General features: G+C 39.8%; 1 protein-coding gene across 4 annotated transcripts in view; it reads right to left on the bottom strand.

The window, feature by feature from the left end:
• Nucleotides 1-19446, bottom strand: part of irag1 (inositol 1,4,5-triphosphate receptor associated 1) — a 29421-nt gene extending 9975 nt beyond the window's left edge. The window contains exons 1-28 of one of the 4 annotated variants that reach the window (XM_086071016.1): nt 18428-19446; nt 18194-18313; nt 17926-18106; nt 17538-17599; nt 17399-17453; nt 17169-17327; nt 16896-17013; nt 16761-16811; nt 16137-16214; nt 16019-16075; nt 15887-15946; nt 15746-15801; nt 14931-15024; nt 14703-14840; nt 14530-14615; nt 13542-14253; nt 12558-12693; nt 11011-11039; nt 5552-5758; nt 4400-4506; nt 4110-4171; nt 3709-3882; nt 3341-3387; nt 3131-3172; nt 1897-2298; nt 1710-1788; nt 804-921; nt 671-701 (exon numbers count right to left, since the gene is read on the bottom strand). In XM_086071016.1, the coding sequence (XP_085927142.1) occupies nt 671-701; nt 804-921; nt 1710-1788; nt 1897-2298; nt 3131-3172; nt 3341-3387; nt 3709-3882; nt 4110-4171; nt 4400-4506; nt 5552-5758; nt 11011-11039; nt 12558-12693; nt 13542-14253; nt 14530-14615; nt 14703-14840; nt 14931-15024; nt 15746-15801; nt 15887-15946; nt 16019-16075; nt 16137-16214; nt 16761-16811; nt 16896-17013; nt 17169-17327; nt 17399-17453; nt 17538-17599; nt 17926-18106; nt 18194-18313; nt 18428-18446 (3480 nt within the window). In that variant the 5' untranslated portion in view covers nt 18447-19446. Of the gene's footprint in view, nt 1-670; nt 702-803; nt 922-1709; nt 1789-1896; nt 2299-3130; nt 3173-3340; nt 3388-3708; nt 3883-4109; nt 4172-4399; nt 4507-5551; nt 5759-10124; nt 10313-11010; nt 11040-12557; nt 12694-13541; nt 14254-14529; nt 14616-14702; nt 14841-14930; nt 15025-15745; nt 15802-15886; nt 15947-16018; nt 16076-16136; nt 16215-16760; nt 16812-16895; nt 17019-17168; nt 17328-17398; nt 17454-17537; nt 17600-17925; nt 18107-18193; nt 18314-18427 lie in introns of those variants that run through there. The other 3 variants (XM_086071017.1, XM_086071018.1, XM_086071019.1) reach the window with 3 other exon arrangements.
• Nucleotides 19447-19562: the final 116 nt, after the last annotated feature.

Below are 19562 nucleotides of genomic sequence, written 5' to 3'. Positions count from 1 at the left end.
AGGGAAAGCTTTATTACTCTCCAAGGTATCCGCTGAATCGAGCTTTTGCTGATGCTTGGTTCCAGTGCGCTGTATGGCTTTCAAACAACAGATCCTGTTTGGAGAAACCTGCTGTGGATTGCGTAAAATCACACTATGCATTGGAGCACCGTGACAGGCATAAAGCTTCCCAAACCGACTCTGAAATGCATTCCAGGACAGAAAAACTTCATGGCAGGTGACAATTTTGCGACTTGTTCCTAGAAAAGGGACACAAATCCTGTAATTTGCATTAATGGCTTGACATGAGGCTAAACTTTACAATGTTAATTTAGCAATTTGCTAAAAAAGTACTGTATAAAAATAACATGACTAAACATTTATATTTGAGGGATTCCTTTTGGGCACATGTTCCAAAAGTCAATCTTATTTAATTGAAGGTCGAGTTTACGGTTTTCAGACTGCTAGCAAGAATGTGAAGCCCCCCTCTCTGACCCAATCACATCCCTCACTAATGCAAACACACACAAACACAAGCCATTCCTAGACATGGCTGCTACAATGCTAGTATGCCTTTTTCATGATGGAAAATTATAAATCCATGGCTGACTACCTGTAAAAAAAAAACGTTTGAATATATGCAACACTCTTTTCAAGTAAATTACGTTGCAAACCTGGAAAGATTACAAACCTCGACTTCTTTTTCAGAGAGTGGAGGTGGACTGGAATGAAAGGAAATGAAATGGTTAGGTACGTTGTGCAGATGCAGGTAATGGTTTATTAAAAAACATCAGATTGAGCAGCTGCTACTTGGAGACACACACCAGCCAGGAAGGCCGCGATGAAGTTTGAGTTTTCTCAGCATGACGTCGGAGATGTTTGGCATGGCGTCCGACTTGGTCTCTTCACTGCTCGGTGATGAGTTTGGAGAGGAAGCAGGTCCTGCATACGGAAAGCCGTCTTAACATTTATTTGATATCCTTGAAGGTCCAAGGTACTATACTAGTATGCTCTTTGTTTTCATTTGTAGCAATTTTGTTACAACAAAGGGTACAAACTACTGATGAGTTAAAGCTACTGTCAGGAGTCACCATTGAAAGCCACCCACATAATATGCTGCCCTTGCCACTTTCCAAGAATTTTACATTCAATTTATTCCAATTTCAGAACACAAAACTCCAAAATGGCGACCGGCTTCAGACCGTCTAAATACAATCTTCAACCCAATGTGCTAGGTCAAAATAATTAACCCAACCTTAGGTAAAAGTAACCCCAACTGCTCAAAATCTATAGCTCCCGAGTGAGTGGGTTAGGAAGACGACCCAGCATTTTTTAGTATATTGTGTGAACAAAGGGTGTACTAGTACATGGAAGGTGATGCACCTTAAGATGGATATCGAATAAACGTTTAGCGTGGACTCTATTCGTCAGCCATACAGGGTGAATTGGTGTAGATTATACTTTGATGATCAGAAATTCACTCTGATTTGTGCACTACCACCTTCATTTTACACAGGCGCTCCGTGTGTTTAAACAATCACATCGACTAAGGAAACCTGAAAAGAACATCTGATCACCAAAGGAAAAACACCATCATCATCATTATCATCATCATGATCATCATCATCAGATTTTCCCAGAGATTCAGGAAGTGCACACCCTCGGAGACATTCTGTTCTGAAAGTACTTTTGGGTCTTACATGAGCAAAAGGGAAAACAAAGAAAGTCACCTTTTTCCTGTTCAGCGGCTTCACTCAAGTCTGGTAACTTGGAGCCGACCATGGTTTGGTTACGCATCAGCTTGTGCTCCTGTATAGACGCCACACAGATATGCAAAAACATGCAAACTTTGCACATTTGCTGGTAAAAAATCAGCTCAAACTTAAACTACATGAAATTGCAAGAGCAGTGTTTCACCTCTCTAAATTTAGACAGTTTGGGTGCAGGGAGATCTTTAAGCCCCGACGATTTTAAAATGCCATCCCGGGCTTTGTCCGAGCTTGCGTCTTCTGCTCCATTTCTGGAGTTAATGCCCCCGATGGCATCCCAGGAAACAGCCCTCATTAGTGGTGGAAAGGCCCCAATGGTCTTTATTTCAGCTGTACAGGGGGCCTGTTGCGTTGGGGGTCGAGGGACGGGCTTGGCGACCCCTGTGGCCGGGGCCTGGTTGGAATTTCGTCCTCCATCGTCACTTTTATTGGCTCCCGGGGAACTTTTGGCTTCACAGTTCTCCTTTGGAATGGCAAAACGGGGCGTTAAGGTCCCAGAAGACACTTTCCTCTTCTCTGTGGGCTTCCACTCCACTGCTAGTCTGCTTCCCTAAGGGAGGCCATGACATTTAAGTAAATGTTGAGCTAAGAGAACCACACATTAAATTTTAGAACACTGATATGATTTCATTGCTGCAGCACAATACAGTGGTGTCTTAAAGCTTTCCCCATTGACATGAATGAAAATGCCATTAATCTGTGCTAAATTATAATTAATCTTCCAACCCCAAAAAATGCAAAAAATGTTCTAGGGTTATTTATTTTTTATATTGTACTAAAACATAGTACTAACAAGTTTGTGCATCATAATTAATTGTGACTATACTGCTCCTGGTGGGGACATCTTGACCACCTGGGGGCAGTATAATACAGATATATGGATATACAGTGTACACAAAGAGTGGTCACAACTGATTATTATTATTATTATTATTATTATCATCATCATCATATTACATCATATCTGTTCATAACAGCACTGAACTGATGCTATTCGTTACCCCATCTATGGTGTTTTGCATTGTTTGTTAGCATTAAGCTAACCAAACTTTCCCAAGATAAAGCTATGTGGTTGTTTTAAATACAAAAGGCCAAATGTGAGTATCTTTATTTTACGTGTACTTTGTCAGTAAAACTCAACTGGTAGCGACATTAAACAGCTTATTTTTTCTTTCTTTTTTTAACAATTGTTCACTATCTGCCCAAGTGCTTATTGTGAAATGATTTGAGTTGAATTCACCACACTACCATACAGCGCTTATTTCTGAAATGTTTGCTCGCAACATTTATCTTGAAAAATCTGTAGGCTAAATTGGGTCACTTGTATCTCAAGGCACCACTGTATTTGGTTTGAGCGATGGGGAAATAAAAGGAAACCTGACCTCCACATCCTTTTGTCCCCTTACAGAGGCAATGTCCAGATGCTACAGGAGAGGGCGACACAGACAATGACTTAACAAGCAGCAAAGTATACAGAATTTGTTGACCTACTGTACCTTCTAACACAAAGAGAAAATCAAAAGACAGCATTGGGTTTCATTTGAGAGATGTAAAGACAGGAAAAATAACAGAATTTATATGAATCTGTGTACCTGACTGATCGACTGGGGACTGCAAGTCACCTCTGGACTTCCCGCAACTGGACCAAGAGAAAGCAAACAACATTAATTGATATCAGGAATGTCACTCGATTATTCTGTAGTTTTGTCTGGGATTTCATGCATTAATGCACTATAACTGCATCTTGAAATGAAAAAAAACCCAAAACAATGCAAAGGAAAATCCATGGATTGACAGTTTCATGGATAGCAATGTATTATTATTATTTTTTTGCATAACACTACTAGAGTACGATATATACAATTTTATATTGAGCACATTGGATTTGACTATAACTCAACACAGAGTACAAATAGAGTAGAAGTATTACCACTGTACTATGACCAACGGTGTGTGTCACCTGTGATAGAGTCGGAAAGGCTGCTGGTAGAACGGCGGCCCCGCCGCATCAGGAAGCGGTCGCTGACCTTTTTGGCTTCTTCCAGCAGCTCCAAATTCTTCTGACGATCCTCCTCGGACAGCTGCATCTCCGGCAGCTTGTCCTTCACCAGGTCGATCACATGACCTGCGCTGTCTACAGAAAGCCATGTATACAGTTAAGTACAGGAGCATTCAAACCGTTTTTAACCAAGCATAAATATGTTTGTTATGGAGGTCTTCTGTATCATGAATGTCTTCCACGTTCACATGTGGTGATGTACAAAGTTGTAACTGTCCAGTGACTCATTTGAATGTGAATGACCGTATCTATCAAATGATTCGATTATTAATGATTATTAATTAATTAATTATTTCATCTACCAACTGTGGTGATGGATCCTGCAGAAGAGTTTCTGGCCAGACGAGCTCTGGGACTGTGTGGCCTACAGCAAAGCACATAAATCATTAAGACTCTTGGATAGATGCTGTTATCAGACCAATACTTTCATCCATTCATTTATACTACGCAGGACAGAAGTCTATCCCCGATGACTTTTGGTAAAAGGCAAGGCAGACTGATTGCCAGTAAATCACAGGGCACATGCAGACACAGTCAAACTTCCACTCCCACATTCACAATACAATGGAGCCATACTTTGACTGTGCTATACCTGGCCTGCTCTAGAGGACGTCCATCTTGCTGGACAATGGAAGCCTGCTGTGGGTAGATAATAGTGGGGCCCATCATGACAACAGCTCCACTCTCAGCAGGTGCACACTGTGCAAAAAAACATCACATAGTCAACGTGTGGGGGGAAAAAAAGTCATTGTGACAATGTCACCCAGTGTTTAAAATGGCTCAAATGATTATGCAGTGACTAAAGAACATTATTACAGTGAACAAAACACTTTGGGAATGTGTAGAAATATGCTGAAAAGCAGTGAAAGGTAAAATAGTGAAAGTGAAGATTATTAATTTTGACATTTTGCATGAATAAATCTGCAATAAGAATTGTGTGGATGAGAAAATTAGGCTGGGTGTCTTAAATCTCTGCAACGTGAGACTTGATATGTTTCACTTTTGTTCATTTTAGTAAGGGTCATAAATATTGGGTTTCTTGGTTTCTTCAGCATTAAATGCATGAAGCTACATTTCTCCTTTGGATTTGAATGAAAGAAATGGTGGTGACGCCAAAAGACAGATTGCAGAAACAGACTGTAAATACAGCAGATCCATTTTTTATATATGCGGCAAGAGCCCTGGAGATTAGATTGTGTAGTAATTTCTGGATAATTGTGCATAATAATAGGCATAATATATGTTTATGTATAGGATGAGTTAAGTCTAAGCCTATACAAATCTAAACGGCTATAAACATGATGCTTATACTGTACAGTAATGACAGAGTGAATAATCACAATCATCTAACATTGTCAAGAGAGAGAATGAATGTCTTTCCATTTAAAATGGAAGTCATAATAATAGTTTCTTGTCCTGTTGGAATGTGGCCCGTTCCACACAACTTCACAAAGTTTTGCGGAATTTAAACATTTTGTTTTAGCTATGATAGTAACAAACAAAACAAACCTATGGCTTAGCATCACTTATAATAAAGGAGTACACTAGGATTTTCTCTACAAGGCATTCATCACTGCTTTAAAAAGTCCAAAAACCTTACCTTTTTTGGAGGAGGAAGCCTGGAGTGGTAACACTGAGAGCGATACCTCACTATGGCCAATTTGATTGATTTGACTTTTATGGACTCGCATGCTCTGGCCTAATATGTGCTTCTTTGTCAAAGGACACTGTGTTGTGTACTCACCGTACTGGGTGAGCTTGAAGAACTGTCCAGATCCTCGGGGGAGTCCTCTTCTTCCTCAGGCAGCGTGGGCATGGCAGGGAGCAGACAGGGCCGGGAGCGGGTGAGGGGGAAAAAAAAGGTGCCCTCAGAAGTGGAGGATTTGCTGGACTCCTTGGTGTTGTGGTCAGCTACAGTTGCCTGAAGGATGTTCTTCGACTCTTCTCCCACCTGAAAAAAAAGTTTAAAAAAGTCTTTCTTGCATTACACTAGACGTATTTGAGCACATTTTGGTCAACATAGAGAAAGACGTTTCTGTTTTATTTGTTTGTGGCTAGAAAGCAACACCTGGAGAAAAATACACAGGTGCGTTCACTGACAACAGCATCGCAAAATCTCCACACTCTTTAAATATCGTGCCATCAGGACACATGACTGGCTTTAGAGTTGGTTAACATAATTTTTTATGACTATAATTTTGAAAAAGTTTGACATGTTATTGCAGGTCACATATACAGTGTTTCTGGAAGTATTCACTATATTATATCATAGCAATACTATTCCAATAATAAAGTAATTATACAATAATCAACATATTAAATAATACAGTTGACATTAAGGAGAACTGTGAGCTCCACATTGACTCATCAGTGTGCAAAATCACAGCTAAAGATGATACAATATCACCTCTTTATAAAGAAATCCTAAAATAGCTTTAGTGCGATGCTTGCTAAATTGATTAGATACAAAAGACGTGCTTTTGAACAGACCTAAGGCTAATCCAAAATGAATACAGTGTACTCTTGTAAACATTGAATTCATGAAGCTGCGTCAATGGAGCTGTGGATAGAACCTGACTCATTCGTTAAATATACATTCATAATAATAATATTTATATGAAAACGGAGTGTTCCCAGTAAAATATATTCCTATTAGTATGATGAACTGTTGGGGTGACAAAAGACACTGAAAGAATAAGCAGATTCTTCAGGAGTCAGGCTTGATATGACTCACTCCCACAGGCTGACTGCGGCAGTGAGTTTCTGAGGGACACTGTAAAATAAACATAGGGGCTTTTCCATACACAATTTAATAAGTACATCCTGTGTGGGACTCACACATTCACTAACAGAAGGGGAAATTACATAACTACAGCGGTGTTCTTTTTCTTGGGAGGGGGTGGGGGGGGGGGGCAGATCAGGATCTGTTTAGAAAAAAATAATTTTAGACATTAATATACTACAAGCAATAAATTTGGTGGTTGTTCAGGAAGGGGGGGGAGAACCCCATAGGCAAGAATATATATATATATATATATATTATATTATATATATATATTATAGTATAATTCATCCTGAGATACTGTATTCATTCAAAAATATCAGCATCCTATGAAAGTACTGTAAGGTCGAATTGGGTTATTTTGCTCCCAGGCTAGTCTATATTCAGACAGAGAGGTAAACATGCATTTAATAACCTGCGATCATGGAAGCTAAACAAGTCAATCCAATGAAATGGACATAAATTACACATTTTATGTCATAAATAAATGTCTTGAAATAAACAAACACTTTGTGCTAAATGTCAATAATAATTGTTTGTACAACCAGTGCTGACAGCAATATCGGCAGCATCCATTGAACATTTTGAATTTTAAGCAGTTATTTATGTAAATGTGTAGAATAGTGTTGCTTATTGATATAATCGAATCTAATCATACACGTGTAAATGATCTGACATGTAAGTGTGTCCTTCCAATTTTGATGATAATGACTATTTAAACCTTCCTTTGAACTGTTCCCTCTTTTGAAGCAAATGTATGCAAATCACCACACAGTGTTAGGCTACTGTGCTGTATCTTCATTGGTACGGTAACATTTGCATAAGGTTCTCTCTGCCGTTGCCTCACAATATGTCTGTCTCTGTGAGATGGAAAGTACAATAAAATCATGATTCTTTCAGACACGTGACAAATGTTCAGTTAGCTGACGCGAGCTGACTGCTGCTCAAAGTCATCACAGGATGAAATGTTCTAGAAACATGCTGGGACAAAAAAGCAAGTGAGTCACTAGTGAGAAAACAAGTTGGTCTTGCAGTGAGGAACACTGACATTTCCTGGAACAAAAAATACCACTGGTTAAAAGAACCATCTTGTTGCAGAACCTTTTTAACACCTGTGTAGTGCAACACTCTTTTGAGGGTAAACAAAAGGGGAATATGTCCGTACCAAGAATACTAATCCAAGTCTTTATCCAGTCTTCTTAAAATCCACACTAAATGGCACGCTCTCTGACAAGCCCAGGTACCAATCCACAGTTAAAGATAATATTCTTCTTCATAACTTTCCCCCCAAAAAACTCTAGGTAACAGAATCGAAAAAAATACACTGACAAGTCCTGTAGAAAATTATTTTCCAATGTAGTTACTGCTTCTAAAGCTTTTTTCTCCACACATCATCTTCTGGACCTGTTGAGGCACTGCACCACATGTGCCAAGATGTAAAATGCCCATTGGTCAAAACCAGAGCCGACTTGTACATTGGATAACACGGCATAGGCAAATGCAAACAGCGCTATGGCCTCTAGGGGGCGCCACACAATCAGGGTAAAATACCACCTTCAATATGATTTTTTATACATACACAATACATTAAAAAAAAGCTAATCTATGAAAAGATAACAGATTTAAATTTAAATCAATGCCCAATTTATATTAAGACAAACAGGTTTTTTTCTGCGTACAAAATTCCGAGGCGGCTACCTCCACCTAATTTGCTCACCAGCTCCAGCCTGAGCCACTGATTATAGCTGTGTTTATTGAGCTCGGCAGCAACGCATTTTAACTGCAGTTTCAGTGTTGCGCCATTGTGGAGGCGCTATAACAACAGCAGTTCACCGGAAAGACCTGAAGCAACAACTGAAGAAGAAACAGCTTTCTTTTGTTCTTTTTTTGAACTTTAATGTATCGAAGAAAAAACAGATCATGGAGCAACGGTTGCAAAAGGCCATTTCCTGGTTGTGAAGCAGAAGTCGCCAAAGTCATAAAAACACAGTATATACAATAAACATAATGGTGTTTTACAACAACGCTGAACCATATTTACAATTGAATATGTACTAGTGGATGAAGTTTTAATGATTGTAGTTAAAAAAATGTCAAAAATGAATGGCAACTTTGCATTCAAATGATTACTCATTTCTAGTCCCTGATCGTAAAATGGCTACAGGAGGGCTGCCTATAATGGTATAGGTGACCGCCGCGAGTATCGATACCTTAAAATAAGACTAGTATTGGCACAGATACTGTCACCCACTGATACTGTTAGGATGATACCACCTCTGCCTCATTTTGAGCCAAGAAAAACCTTGATAAATAATAACAAAAACCCTGCACGCCCCGCTGCTCTCTAACTTTGGTAACTTTGCAAATGGGTCAACATGACTGAAAGTGTCTGGAGTACTGAGAAGAAAAAAAAAAGATAAAAAGATAAGAAAAGGAGGAGAAATGAACTGTTCTGTTAATAACTTGCTTCTAGGTGATTAGCCTCAACATGGTATGCGCAATTATTTTATGTTTCCGTCTCCGAGTGACATGCAGATGTCTGTTTTAGATCATTTATAAAGATTAAACCTACTCAAATTAAATCTGCTTTCACAGTTAAAGAATCCCACCAGTCCTGACAATAAGAGTTTGGATTCTACCTGTACCATCAGGGAATATAGAACACTTCCAATCTGGACTTATTTTAAACAGTTAACCATTTTACGATGTATTCTTTTTTTGTCACGGCTGGTGGGAGGACAGAATAGAAGAGCATAATGCAACACAAGAATGAAAAGGTCATGATAAATCAGGAATGGCAATTTAATCTACCGGTAGTTGCCTGACGCCACTTCTATGAAGAATGTTTACTTAGCATCCAAATCATATGACATCAGCAAGTCAGTTTTTGTGTTTGTAGCATATTTGGACCGCAGTTGTCCTCCTGAGCAGATAAAACATGACATAAACATGCAACACTTTAGATTTGACACTGCCGACGTGACCGTGAGACAGAGATAAATGAGCACTTTAATTATTTCCTGTGGGACAAGGGGACAGAACACACGCAATTCAAAAGCAGTCTTGTTTTCTCGTGCAATAAGATCATCCAAAGTGCTTTTAACAAGCAAATAACAGAGACGTGGGGACTGCCACCTTTGTCCCCCTCATCTTTATGTTACATAAGACAGACCCCTCCTGCCACATTGTGTAAAATGTGGCTGAGTCAAGCACGGGGCCCACAGAGGAAGTGATCTGCGAGAGAACCGATGTGACATAACAGGGCAAAGGAGTGAGAGCCAGTGAACAAAGATGCGCAGTCAGGAATCTGCTGACTTCCAGATGCATCAGCACACTCAAATACAGTCAACAATTTGCATTCAAACAGTTCCAAGTTCCAGTTGCAAGTCAGATTGTCGAGGAAGACCCTCCAAAACACACAGCAGAGGTTAACCTGCCTCTCGTGCTGCACACGTCTCAAACAAACCACAAAAGGCGACCCCCCCCACTACAGAAGCCCTCCATCTGAACCTGCCCAGCCAGATTGGAGCATTACCTGCGTTCGGCTCCCAGCGGACCTCCCGACTCAGGCCGACTTCCCACCAACTGTCACCACACTCTGCCTTTTCTCACAAAACGTCTCCAGCCTCTTGGTCTCCGCTTCCTTCTCCCATCCCCTCGGTTCGCTGTCTTTTTTCAGCAGCAGCAGCCTCTCTTTGACTCCTGGGAGCTTTGACCATTTAAGGAGAAGGGCTGTATGCCGCTTTGAGCTACTTCAGACTGTGTGTGCGTGTGTGTGTGTGCGTGTGTATGTGTGGGTAAAGTTCTACACGCTTGGAGGAAACCACATTTCCTTCTCTAACCTAATATAATCTGTCATGTGGGGTGAATAGCATTTTCAAACCTAACAAAAACAAATGTTATGTGAAGTTTTAAAACTGATTTATTTTTTTGCTTTTTTTTCTGTCGCAAGCGTACTCAGGTTGTTTTTTTTTTATGAGCATGAGTGTGCAGTAGTCACACAAAACGGAATTAATGTTCACGGCAAATTGCAATTCAAAATCAACAAGAACATTTGGATGCTTACTATGTGGTACGATTGCTATTTTGTCCATGAACAAGTTTTTGATCTTTTAGAGAAAAATAGTTTGTGGTAGAAACTAAGTTACATGGTAGTGCCTAATAAATCTTTTATTTTATTGTTATGTGGACTTAAGGGGAGTATTATTAAGAAAGCTTGACAGCCCATTATTTTTTTAATTTAAGAGCATAATTTGATCATAAGTATTCTCTACAGCTGCACAGCATCAAAATGTTCGACTTTATTTGGACTCTTGTGTAATTGAATACGCTTGTCATGTAAATAACACATACCATATAAGAAATTGAGGCTTTACCTAAATTCAATCATATACTACTGTATTTTACAAAAGATGTCTCACCTTGTCGCAGCGGTCTTGTTCCGTGTCACCTGTGGGGTCCAAAGAGATAGAAGATTAGATTTGCATTTAACAGGAAATCATATGCAATGCAAATGTGGCACAGGGCAACAAAGGGAGAGACAGTCTGGCACAACATAAAACAGACTGGAAAAGAAACTGAGCATTCTGGCCTGGCAGGTGTTGGCAAGAGTGAAGTTGATCTGCCAAGTAGAACTGCTTCATCACTAAGGGCAACAACAACCTGGCAACCCATTCCAGAGACATGATTGAGTCATCTGCTCAGGTTGATGGCACAAAGCTTCTGAAACCGAATTGCAGTCAGGAATAGAAAAACCTTCTTGCCAGGTGGCAATTTGGCAAAGCTATTTCAATGTCAACTGATGAACCATGGGCAAGGAAATGTTATGCTTATAAAAATCGCAAACCCTAAAATAATAATAATTTAAAAATTTAAAAAGGAAACGCAAGTAGAGGCCACATTTTGTCAAGACTTTTGTAATTAACTGTTGAACTGTATCTTTAATTTCTGACCAAACCCCCACTTTTTAAAGTTTATGTATTGGGTAAAAAATAAATAAATAAATATCATTTTACTAAGGTTACTTGTTATTTATCGCTCTCAGGTCATGTGATTTAATTTTTGTTGTGAAAATGCCTTGCAACATCACATTTATGATAAGTAATTTACTGCCAGCTCAGTTAAAATTAATTTTTGACGTCTATAACCGTCAATAGCACTGAATGACATTGCAATGGTGCTCACCTGCGGTCCAAATTTAAAATCTCAGCAAAAGCTGTTGCCAACAATTAGCCACTCTGGAATTCACACTGCGCTGCATTTCAAATTGTGTCGCTTGGTGTGTGGTCAAGTACTGTATCGAAACACAAAATGTGTTCTGCATACAAAAAAAAAAGTTTGCTGTTGACAAGATAGAAAATGAGAGATCTCATGTGTCAAAGGTAAGGTACCTTCATCAGAAAAATATGTGAATAACGAAGATTAGGTTTTAAAATAAGCGAAATGTAAATAAGTGAATTCACAAATGCCAAGCAACGATTATTTGAGTGTCCACTCGAATGGTACCTCAAAACATTGTTTTCGAGATGAGTACACCATGCAGGGGTGACAGTTTTTTCTGTGGAAGTGAGTTAGTATTTGAGCGAGGGTCAATCCTCAGGTGTTTGTGACTGTAATCTGTTTGCGATTGTCCAGTTGCTCGATTGTAATTGAAAAAACTTGAAGCGCTCACATTTATCCCAAAAATGCTACTAAAATTCTCATTAGATGTTCAACACAGCTTGACCCTTCTCTTGGACAGTAGCTTGCTATTATCAAAACAAATGAGACCTCCTCCAATTGACCCTGTAATTGATTACATGGGCTCCCAAAGACATTCATCTTGCTCCCTTGCTTATGGTCCCAGCTGTCATGTGCGATCTGAATAACTGCCTTTTACATCTGTTTTCATTCCGTTGGCCAACCAATACAAAAGGAAGTCACTTTCATTCATCTGCATCTGAAGCAGTATGTGATGCAGCCATCATACCATTCATAGAAAGCTGCGGAGACTCACTGACTTCTGGGATTACATGAGACGGAGGCGGGGGACTCGCCACTCGGTCTTCATCCGGTGCAACACACTCACTTGAGTGGTCTGAACCAGAGGACAGCTCGGGACAGGACTGTCTCAGAAAAGTGCAGAGGGAACATTTTATTTATCTTCCCACGATATATTGCTTTCCATATAAGATGTTCAGGAAAATAGCTTGGCATTTGCACATTCATACTGACTATGTTTGAATATTTCTCACTTATGAAGGATGCTTCCAAAGTGTTTAAGTTCAAGTAAACAATGTGTTGAAGTCAACAACTGTACTGTATATCTGAAAAAGTGACCGTTTCAAAAATAATACCATTAGTGTGAGATGCACATCCAGGTGGTCACAAAATGTAAATCAAAATTGACAATAATTTGTGTTGTCTTTGCGAATGTAGGTTGCTTATTCTTTCTCACTTCAACAGCTGAATTTAGGCCGCTAATGTTCCGCTGGTTTAATGTTGTTTTAAGTTAGGTTTTAGTTTTCGGTTTTTGCCGTGGTTTCGAGGTACTAGAGGTGTAGTATCGAATTCAGACTTTTGGTTAATTGAGTTCATATTGCTATGTAAAATATACAGTACATGTTCAAATTAAATTGTATCTGGAAGATTACTAGTGTTATGGGGATAGTTTATGCTACATCTGCGGACAGTTACTACAGTTGAATAAAAAACATTGTTAATTAAGGGGTAGAAATCAAGTCCATTTATAGTTTGCTACTCTTTCCATGTGACTGTATTCATTTTTGTTACGCATTACGTGTTCAAAGTAAATTACTTAAATAAGAAAGAGTAGGATTCATTTTTTAATCAAGTCATTATGTCAGAGCCAAATTGTTGTATTTTCATATAAGTATAGCACTAAGACATTTGCTAATTGTGTATTACTATCAATATTGTGTTTCTATTTAGACTACAGAAAAACATCACCAACCTGCTTATCTTTGTCCATGATCCGCGCCTCAAACGAGTTCAGCTGCAAGTCAGCGTCAGCTGTCCGTCCCAGAGCGGCCTCCACCCTCTGAGTGATGCTCTTCATCCTCACCTTCACCTGGCTCACCCTCTTCTCGCTCTCCTTCACAATTTTGGCCGACTCCAGGGCTCTGTTGACCATGGCCTCCATTCTCCTGAGAGCCAACAGCAGTGCGTCCGAGGTCACCCCGAGTTGGACTTGCAATGAGGTTGCTCCACTTGGGCTGTGAACTGGTTCTGTGGCTACCGACGCATCCCTCCGCTCCACGCGTTTTCCCTCATCTCTGTCTGCATCCTCCCTCTCAGTGTTGGTTTCCTTGTGCACTAGAACAACTCTGCTGCTGCTGCTGCTGCTGCTTTTTTTCTCAGCCACACATTTAAGAGAAGCTTGCAGGTGGCAGACCTGCTCCCTCATATCAGTGATGGTCCGCCCCGCTTGATGGAGCCGAGCTCTCTCTGCGAGCTCCCGAAAGGTCTTGCTTTCGCCAGTCTGGGCCTTAGCGCCCTCAGAGCCGAGGGCTTTCCACCACTTGACAATGGCCACTTTCTTGGACTGCGGTATGGACTTCCCGGTCTGGTTTGGTTTTTGCTCCTTCTCCCGGGTTTTCCACTGCTCATCCACCTTCTCCCCTTTATCCTCCCACACACACTTCTGAAGATCTAGGTCCTGTAGCCTGAAACCACCAGCACAGCTTTATAAACATCTCCTTCACACACTGTTATGTCTGTAGTCACCAAAGGGGCACTAAAACTGCACTTAGCCTCAATACAGTCGTACATACAGAGGATGGTAAAGCCTGTGTGTTGCGTAAGGGAGATGCCCGTAAATTTTCTGTCAAAAGCAGACATTTTATTAGCAGGAAGAAGCTGCTCAGAGTAGATCCTAACATCAACTAAATCCACTCTGTTACCATAACAGGAGAAAAAGAAGACAAAAAAAGGTCACATACACATTGACAAGCTGCTGCTTGATGCTTGCCTGTTGCTGCTGGTGCTGAGGAAAAGGCTTCTCCTGGGTCTCAACAGGGGAAGAGGCCTATAATGAAGAAGCCAGAGAAACAATATTGATTTACAGGCTTTTGAATTGAACAGGTGTCATGGCTCTTGTGAAATTCGAACCCACCCTTTCTGGATACTTATTGCGCCAAAGATGAGCTATTTCTGCAGATTTGATCCTGTGGATGATGCTCTGAATGTCCTCGCATTCTGTATGGAGGGGAGGGACGGGGGCGCTTCTTTCGTCCACAGCTCTGTGATTCTGCTGCCAGAAAGAACACAGGATGGTCACAGTTAACATGAAACTGAAAATTGATTCTGCAAAAGTCAACCTGATGACAGTTTTTAACAGTACCTGCTGCATGTCTTGCATTTCACTTTGCAGAGAGTGCAAGTTTGGAGGATCTCGTGCGTACAGTGTCTGAGGACTGATGCAGAGTCTGTCATACCTATCAGGTGAAAAAAATAACAGTCAAACTCTATAAGTAATTAGATGGAGTGGATATCAAAAGTCTACACACCCATGTTTCAAGGCTAGGTTTTGGGGTGAGGTAAGATCTGAAATTGTTCCACTATTAAAGTGACCTATAACCTGTACAACTTTTTGTTTTAAATCTTCGACTAGATTGTCCTATTTTTTTCTGCAAGAAAGCAACATTATAAGGTAACGGTTTAACTTTATTTGGGGCTAAAACATGACACAGCCACATCGCAGCTCAAAGAAGGTGTGAACACTTCATTTCAGGGTTTTTTTTTCCCCCTCTCAGAATAAAAATAAATACAAATTGGATTCTGCAAGTTAAGATTTATATTTCTCTCATTTTGAACATTACAGACACCTGGAATTTGAAGGGTGGTGGGCTTTGTAGATTTTTTTACATCCACGGTTTTGATTCTGTTGGAATATCAAAGGTGAGATCAAGGGGGAAAACGTTGCAAAATGTTGCAGCAATGATACCCTACTCACAAAACGTTAGTGATTTCAGGTGAAATTTCAGGATGGACCAAAAATGCACTACAACTTAATTTGAATTTCTTTAAACTTCTGAATGCACTTGCCCAACCTTTCAAAGTTTTAATACTTTTTGCACAATTTACTGTTCTCTAATAAGGAACTCAACAGTAAAATTCACAACAGGTGTTTGATCCATAAATGTTTGGCAGAAATACCTTGACAGAACTTGATTCGAATGTTCATGTAATCTCATCAGCTCTGCCTGCACGCCCTGTGACATGACACCATGGAAAATGATTGTTCATGCATCATACATACAGTATTTACGCTTTACTGATTACAGAGTTGAAACGAACCTCAATGATGTTATGATTCTCCACATGAGAGCTCTTCATCTTACCCATGAGAATGTCTTTCTACACAGGTACAAAAAATAAGGTGATTTTGAAAGTAAATAAAAAAACATTTTTATTGATCAATGAGCTAACCTTAGTCATTTCTCTGTCTTTCAGATTCAGCATGACCAGAGTTTCTTGAAGTTCAGCCTGTCAATGTTTGAATGTTAAGCAAAACAAAACCAGAGCAGAGAAACGAGTATGTTCTTACCCTTAACTCGGCATTGACTTTGCGGAGTTTGTGGATGCCATCCTCTGAACATGTCTTGTCAAAGGACAGTTTTTCATTCTGTGGAGATGGCCATTTTTAAAGAAGACATATAATGCAAGATTTATATCAATTAAAACAGTTCCCAGATGTTGCAATCACTGTTTGTGTCATGCTTTGGTCAAAATAGCCCAAGGAACAAGAATTACAGGACACTTTTTACCCTCTTAAAGCCCTGTTGAAATCGGTATGTTTTGAGCGGCATTGTCCTATATCAAGCAATTGAAGCAAATTAGCCATTGTAACGGAGATTAAAGTAAATGTGATCTGGTTTAATCGATAAATACAGAGTTTAAACAGCTCAGCTAACTTTTAATTGGCATCTACACAGCAACTCTAAATGTCATCATTTATCATCTTAGTAAAGACAAAACTGACTTTTTCTGAAATCAGGAATTATAATGCCACATGTTGCATTCACATGCCTGAAGGGGCAAATAGACAGTCTGTCCAAATGATACCTGAAGTAAAACTACTTGTATATCTATGAAATGAGAGTATAAACCCTGAAAAAGTAACTCCAGCAATGTTGCTGGGCTTGTATTTTGATAAGAACTTCTGTATTACCTTGTCTTCAAGCCTCCTGATGTGAATCTTCAGGCATTCAACCTCATTGCTCTGCAATAGACCAATAAGTCTCAATTTTATTTTCTTTCATTCCATTTGTAGCATTCAAGTTAGCGGTTCACGTGTATGAGATACCAGCTTGGCGCAACTGGCTTGCATGCGGCTGGCTCTTTCCTGGGCCTCTTTAAAGGCCCGACGGGTCTCCTCCAGTTCCTCTGTTATGGATCGGGCTCGAACTGCTGACCGCTGGGAACTACACTTGCCCCAAAAAAAAGGACGAGATTCCAATCGCCATCATAAATCTCCCAAGAAAATCAGCCACAATGTTGCTGTAGTGTATTGTAACGATAGGATTACAATTTCTTCATCGTAGACAATAAGTAGAGAGTTTATGATGGGATATTTTACCTGGCCAGCTTCGCTCTCAGCTCAGTGATCTCCAGGGTGAGCTGCAGGTTGACATCTTCACACTGAGCTACCGTCCTCAGCAGGCTACTGTTCTGCTCGCTCAGCTTGCGGTGAGCTTGCTTCAGTTCGGACACGGTTGCCGACAGGTCTTTTCCATCACTTAAACCAAATGAGCAAATTAGTTGTAAAGTAAGAAAAGACATGACATGAAGAGAGAGACAAAAACTAACCAGGCACACTGTTGGCTGTCAGTGGGAGCAGACTTTGTTGTTGAAAATTCCAGACCTGAACATTTGGTAAATTTATTTTGTCAGATTAAATTTTTTTAGAGATCTGATTAAAAAAATAATAATAATAAAGGCAACTTACCATTTACAGGCAGGACTGAAGCATCTTGATAAGATGCATCATCAACACTGTCCACATCAGCACTAAACAGCAGCAAGAATCACAACTTGAAAATATATCAGCAATGGAATTGTTTCTAATCATATTTCAGATTCCTCTTTACAGCCTTTCAATAATATCAACATTTTTCCGTTCTCTGATTAGTAGGAGAAAGTAAGCCAGATTCAGCTTCTACTTCGCAGTACATATGGAGTTACATTCTTTTATCCGTCATATTTCACCCAATGTCCACATTAGTAATGGAACTGTTTCTTTAACCATTTAAATTGCAGATTCTACATGTAGAATGCATTTGCTAAATGACAAAGTCTTTAATATTTGCAGACAAGGCTTTAGAAATACTGTGTACCTGTCCTGACTGCACTGGGCGATCCACTTCTTCATAGTCAAGTGGAACATTTCTCTGCTCACAATGGGGTCCTGACACTCAGGGTCCAGCAGCTGCTGCAAGGATGCCAGGCGGCCCTGCTGCTGACTCTGGGACGTCACCTTCTGTAGGTATTGTAAGATGGTTGATGCCGTCACCTCTCCTGATGGGGATCAACAAGATGGATCAAGTGGTGTGCACGTTTTAGTGAGTGTTTTATGATATTTATCTTTGCTATGAGTCAACACACCTGTGCTGGGAGTGTTACACGCACTGTACATGATGTCAAGGAGTTCATGTTCAGAGAATTCATTGCTGTCGTTTGAGTCCTCTAGTCCGTCCCTCATCCCACTGTCAGGAAACTCCCACACTAAACATTCATAGACATGTAGTTTATACTTACAGTGTTTAAAGATCAGAGGTGGGTAGAATGAACAATGGATACAATAAAATGGAAAGGATAATAATGTATAAGTTCACTTACCATCATTGCTGTCAGACATTGTGTGAATTGACTGGATTCCCGTACAGCAAAGAGGCTGATGGTCTGTCACATTTCTACATATGCTTTAACTGGAATCAAGTAGAGAAACACTGTAACATCCACTTATTTTTTTCAAGATGCGGATTTTACCACATAATGACTAAAAGTGGGACACGTAATGAAATAAAGAAGCAGTTCATCATCTCAGTCAGAAAACATCATGTTTGTGGGCTTGATTATGAAAAATAATAATAAACTATAACATGTAAATACACGAAAAGGACAAAAAAAGAAAGATAAAATCACTTGATGCACTAACAAAACACACACACACACACACACACACACACACACAAAGCATGCTTGTCTATTAATTAACAACACATCCATCAATCTTGTGGTTATGAAGCCACCACACACTTTTAAAAAGATAGTTCAATTGCAATTGTCAATTCTTACTTCCCAATCCAGTGTGGTTCTTCTGAAAAGGAAAACTTTGTCTTAAATATATGGTATTGTCCTTATTTAGCTTGTCCTCTGATTCACGTAAGAAGCCTTCAAGATGCTCTTGTGCTTGTATGCACTTCACATCAAAACCAGCTGACATCCCCCAACCAGCACCCACCATCAACCCCCGCCTCGCTGCTGCGAAAATGGATGCCTGTGAGAATGGTGCATTTAATTGGTTTTAAATTGCTTGCTTTAGCACGCCAAATAAAACATATTTTGAAGTTATGTGGATTGTGTGTCCAATTTAAACTTTATGTTCCCATGCAGATCTCCAACTGGGGGGCCCGGACCCCGGGGTGATACAAAAAATAATTAGCATTGAGTTATTAGTTATGTTGTATAATTTTAGAAAGTTAATACCAAAAGTACTAAAACAGAATTTTTGGCGATTTCGTCTAGAGTACTGTACAGATTGACGTCTTTCGCGGAGGTAGACAAAGGTAACAGCCCTATTATGTCTAAGCAAGAAGTAAAAACTTTATGAAATGTAGGAAGTAAAAGTAAGAAGCCAAAGCACATACCAAGCTGCAATTTCACACAATTTTCATATTACCCAGTGGATGGCAGTAATGCAGACGGAAAAAAAAGTAGTAGAAGAAGAACAACTAGTGGACGACCGTAATTT

Source organism: Leptonotus elevatus, chromosome 3 (genome assembly GCF_054856555.1).
Source record: "Leptonotus elevatus isolate MCC_2025b chromosome 3, RoL_Lele_1.0, whole genome shotgun sequence".
NCBI lineage: Eukaryota > Metazoa > Chordata > Actinopteri > Syngnathiformes > Syngnathidae > Leptonotus > Leptonotus elevatus.
The sequence above is the reverse complement of the archived record's forward strand: the minus strand, read 5'-3'. Positions and strand labels throughout refer to the sequence as shown.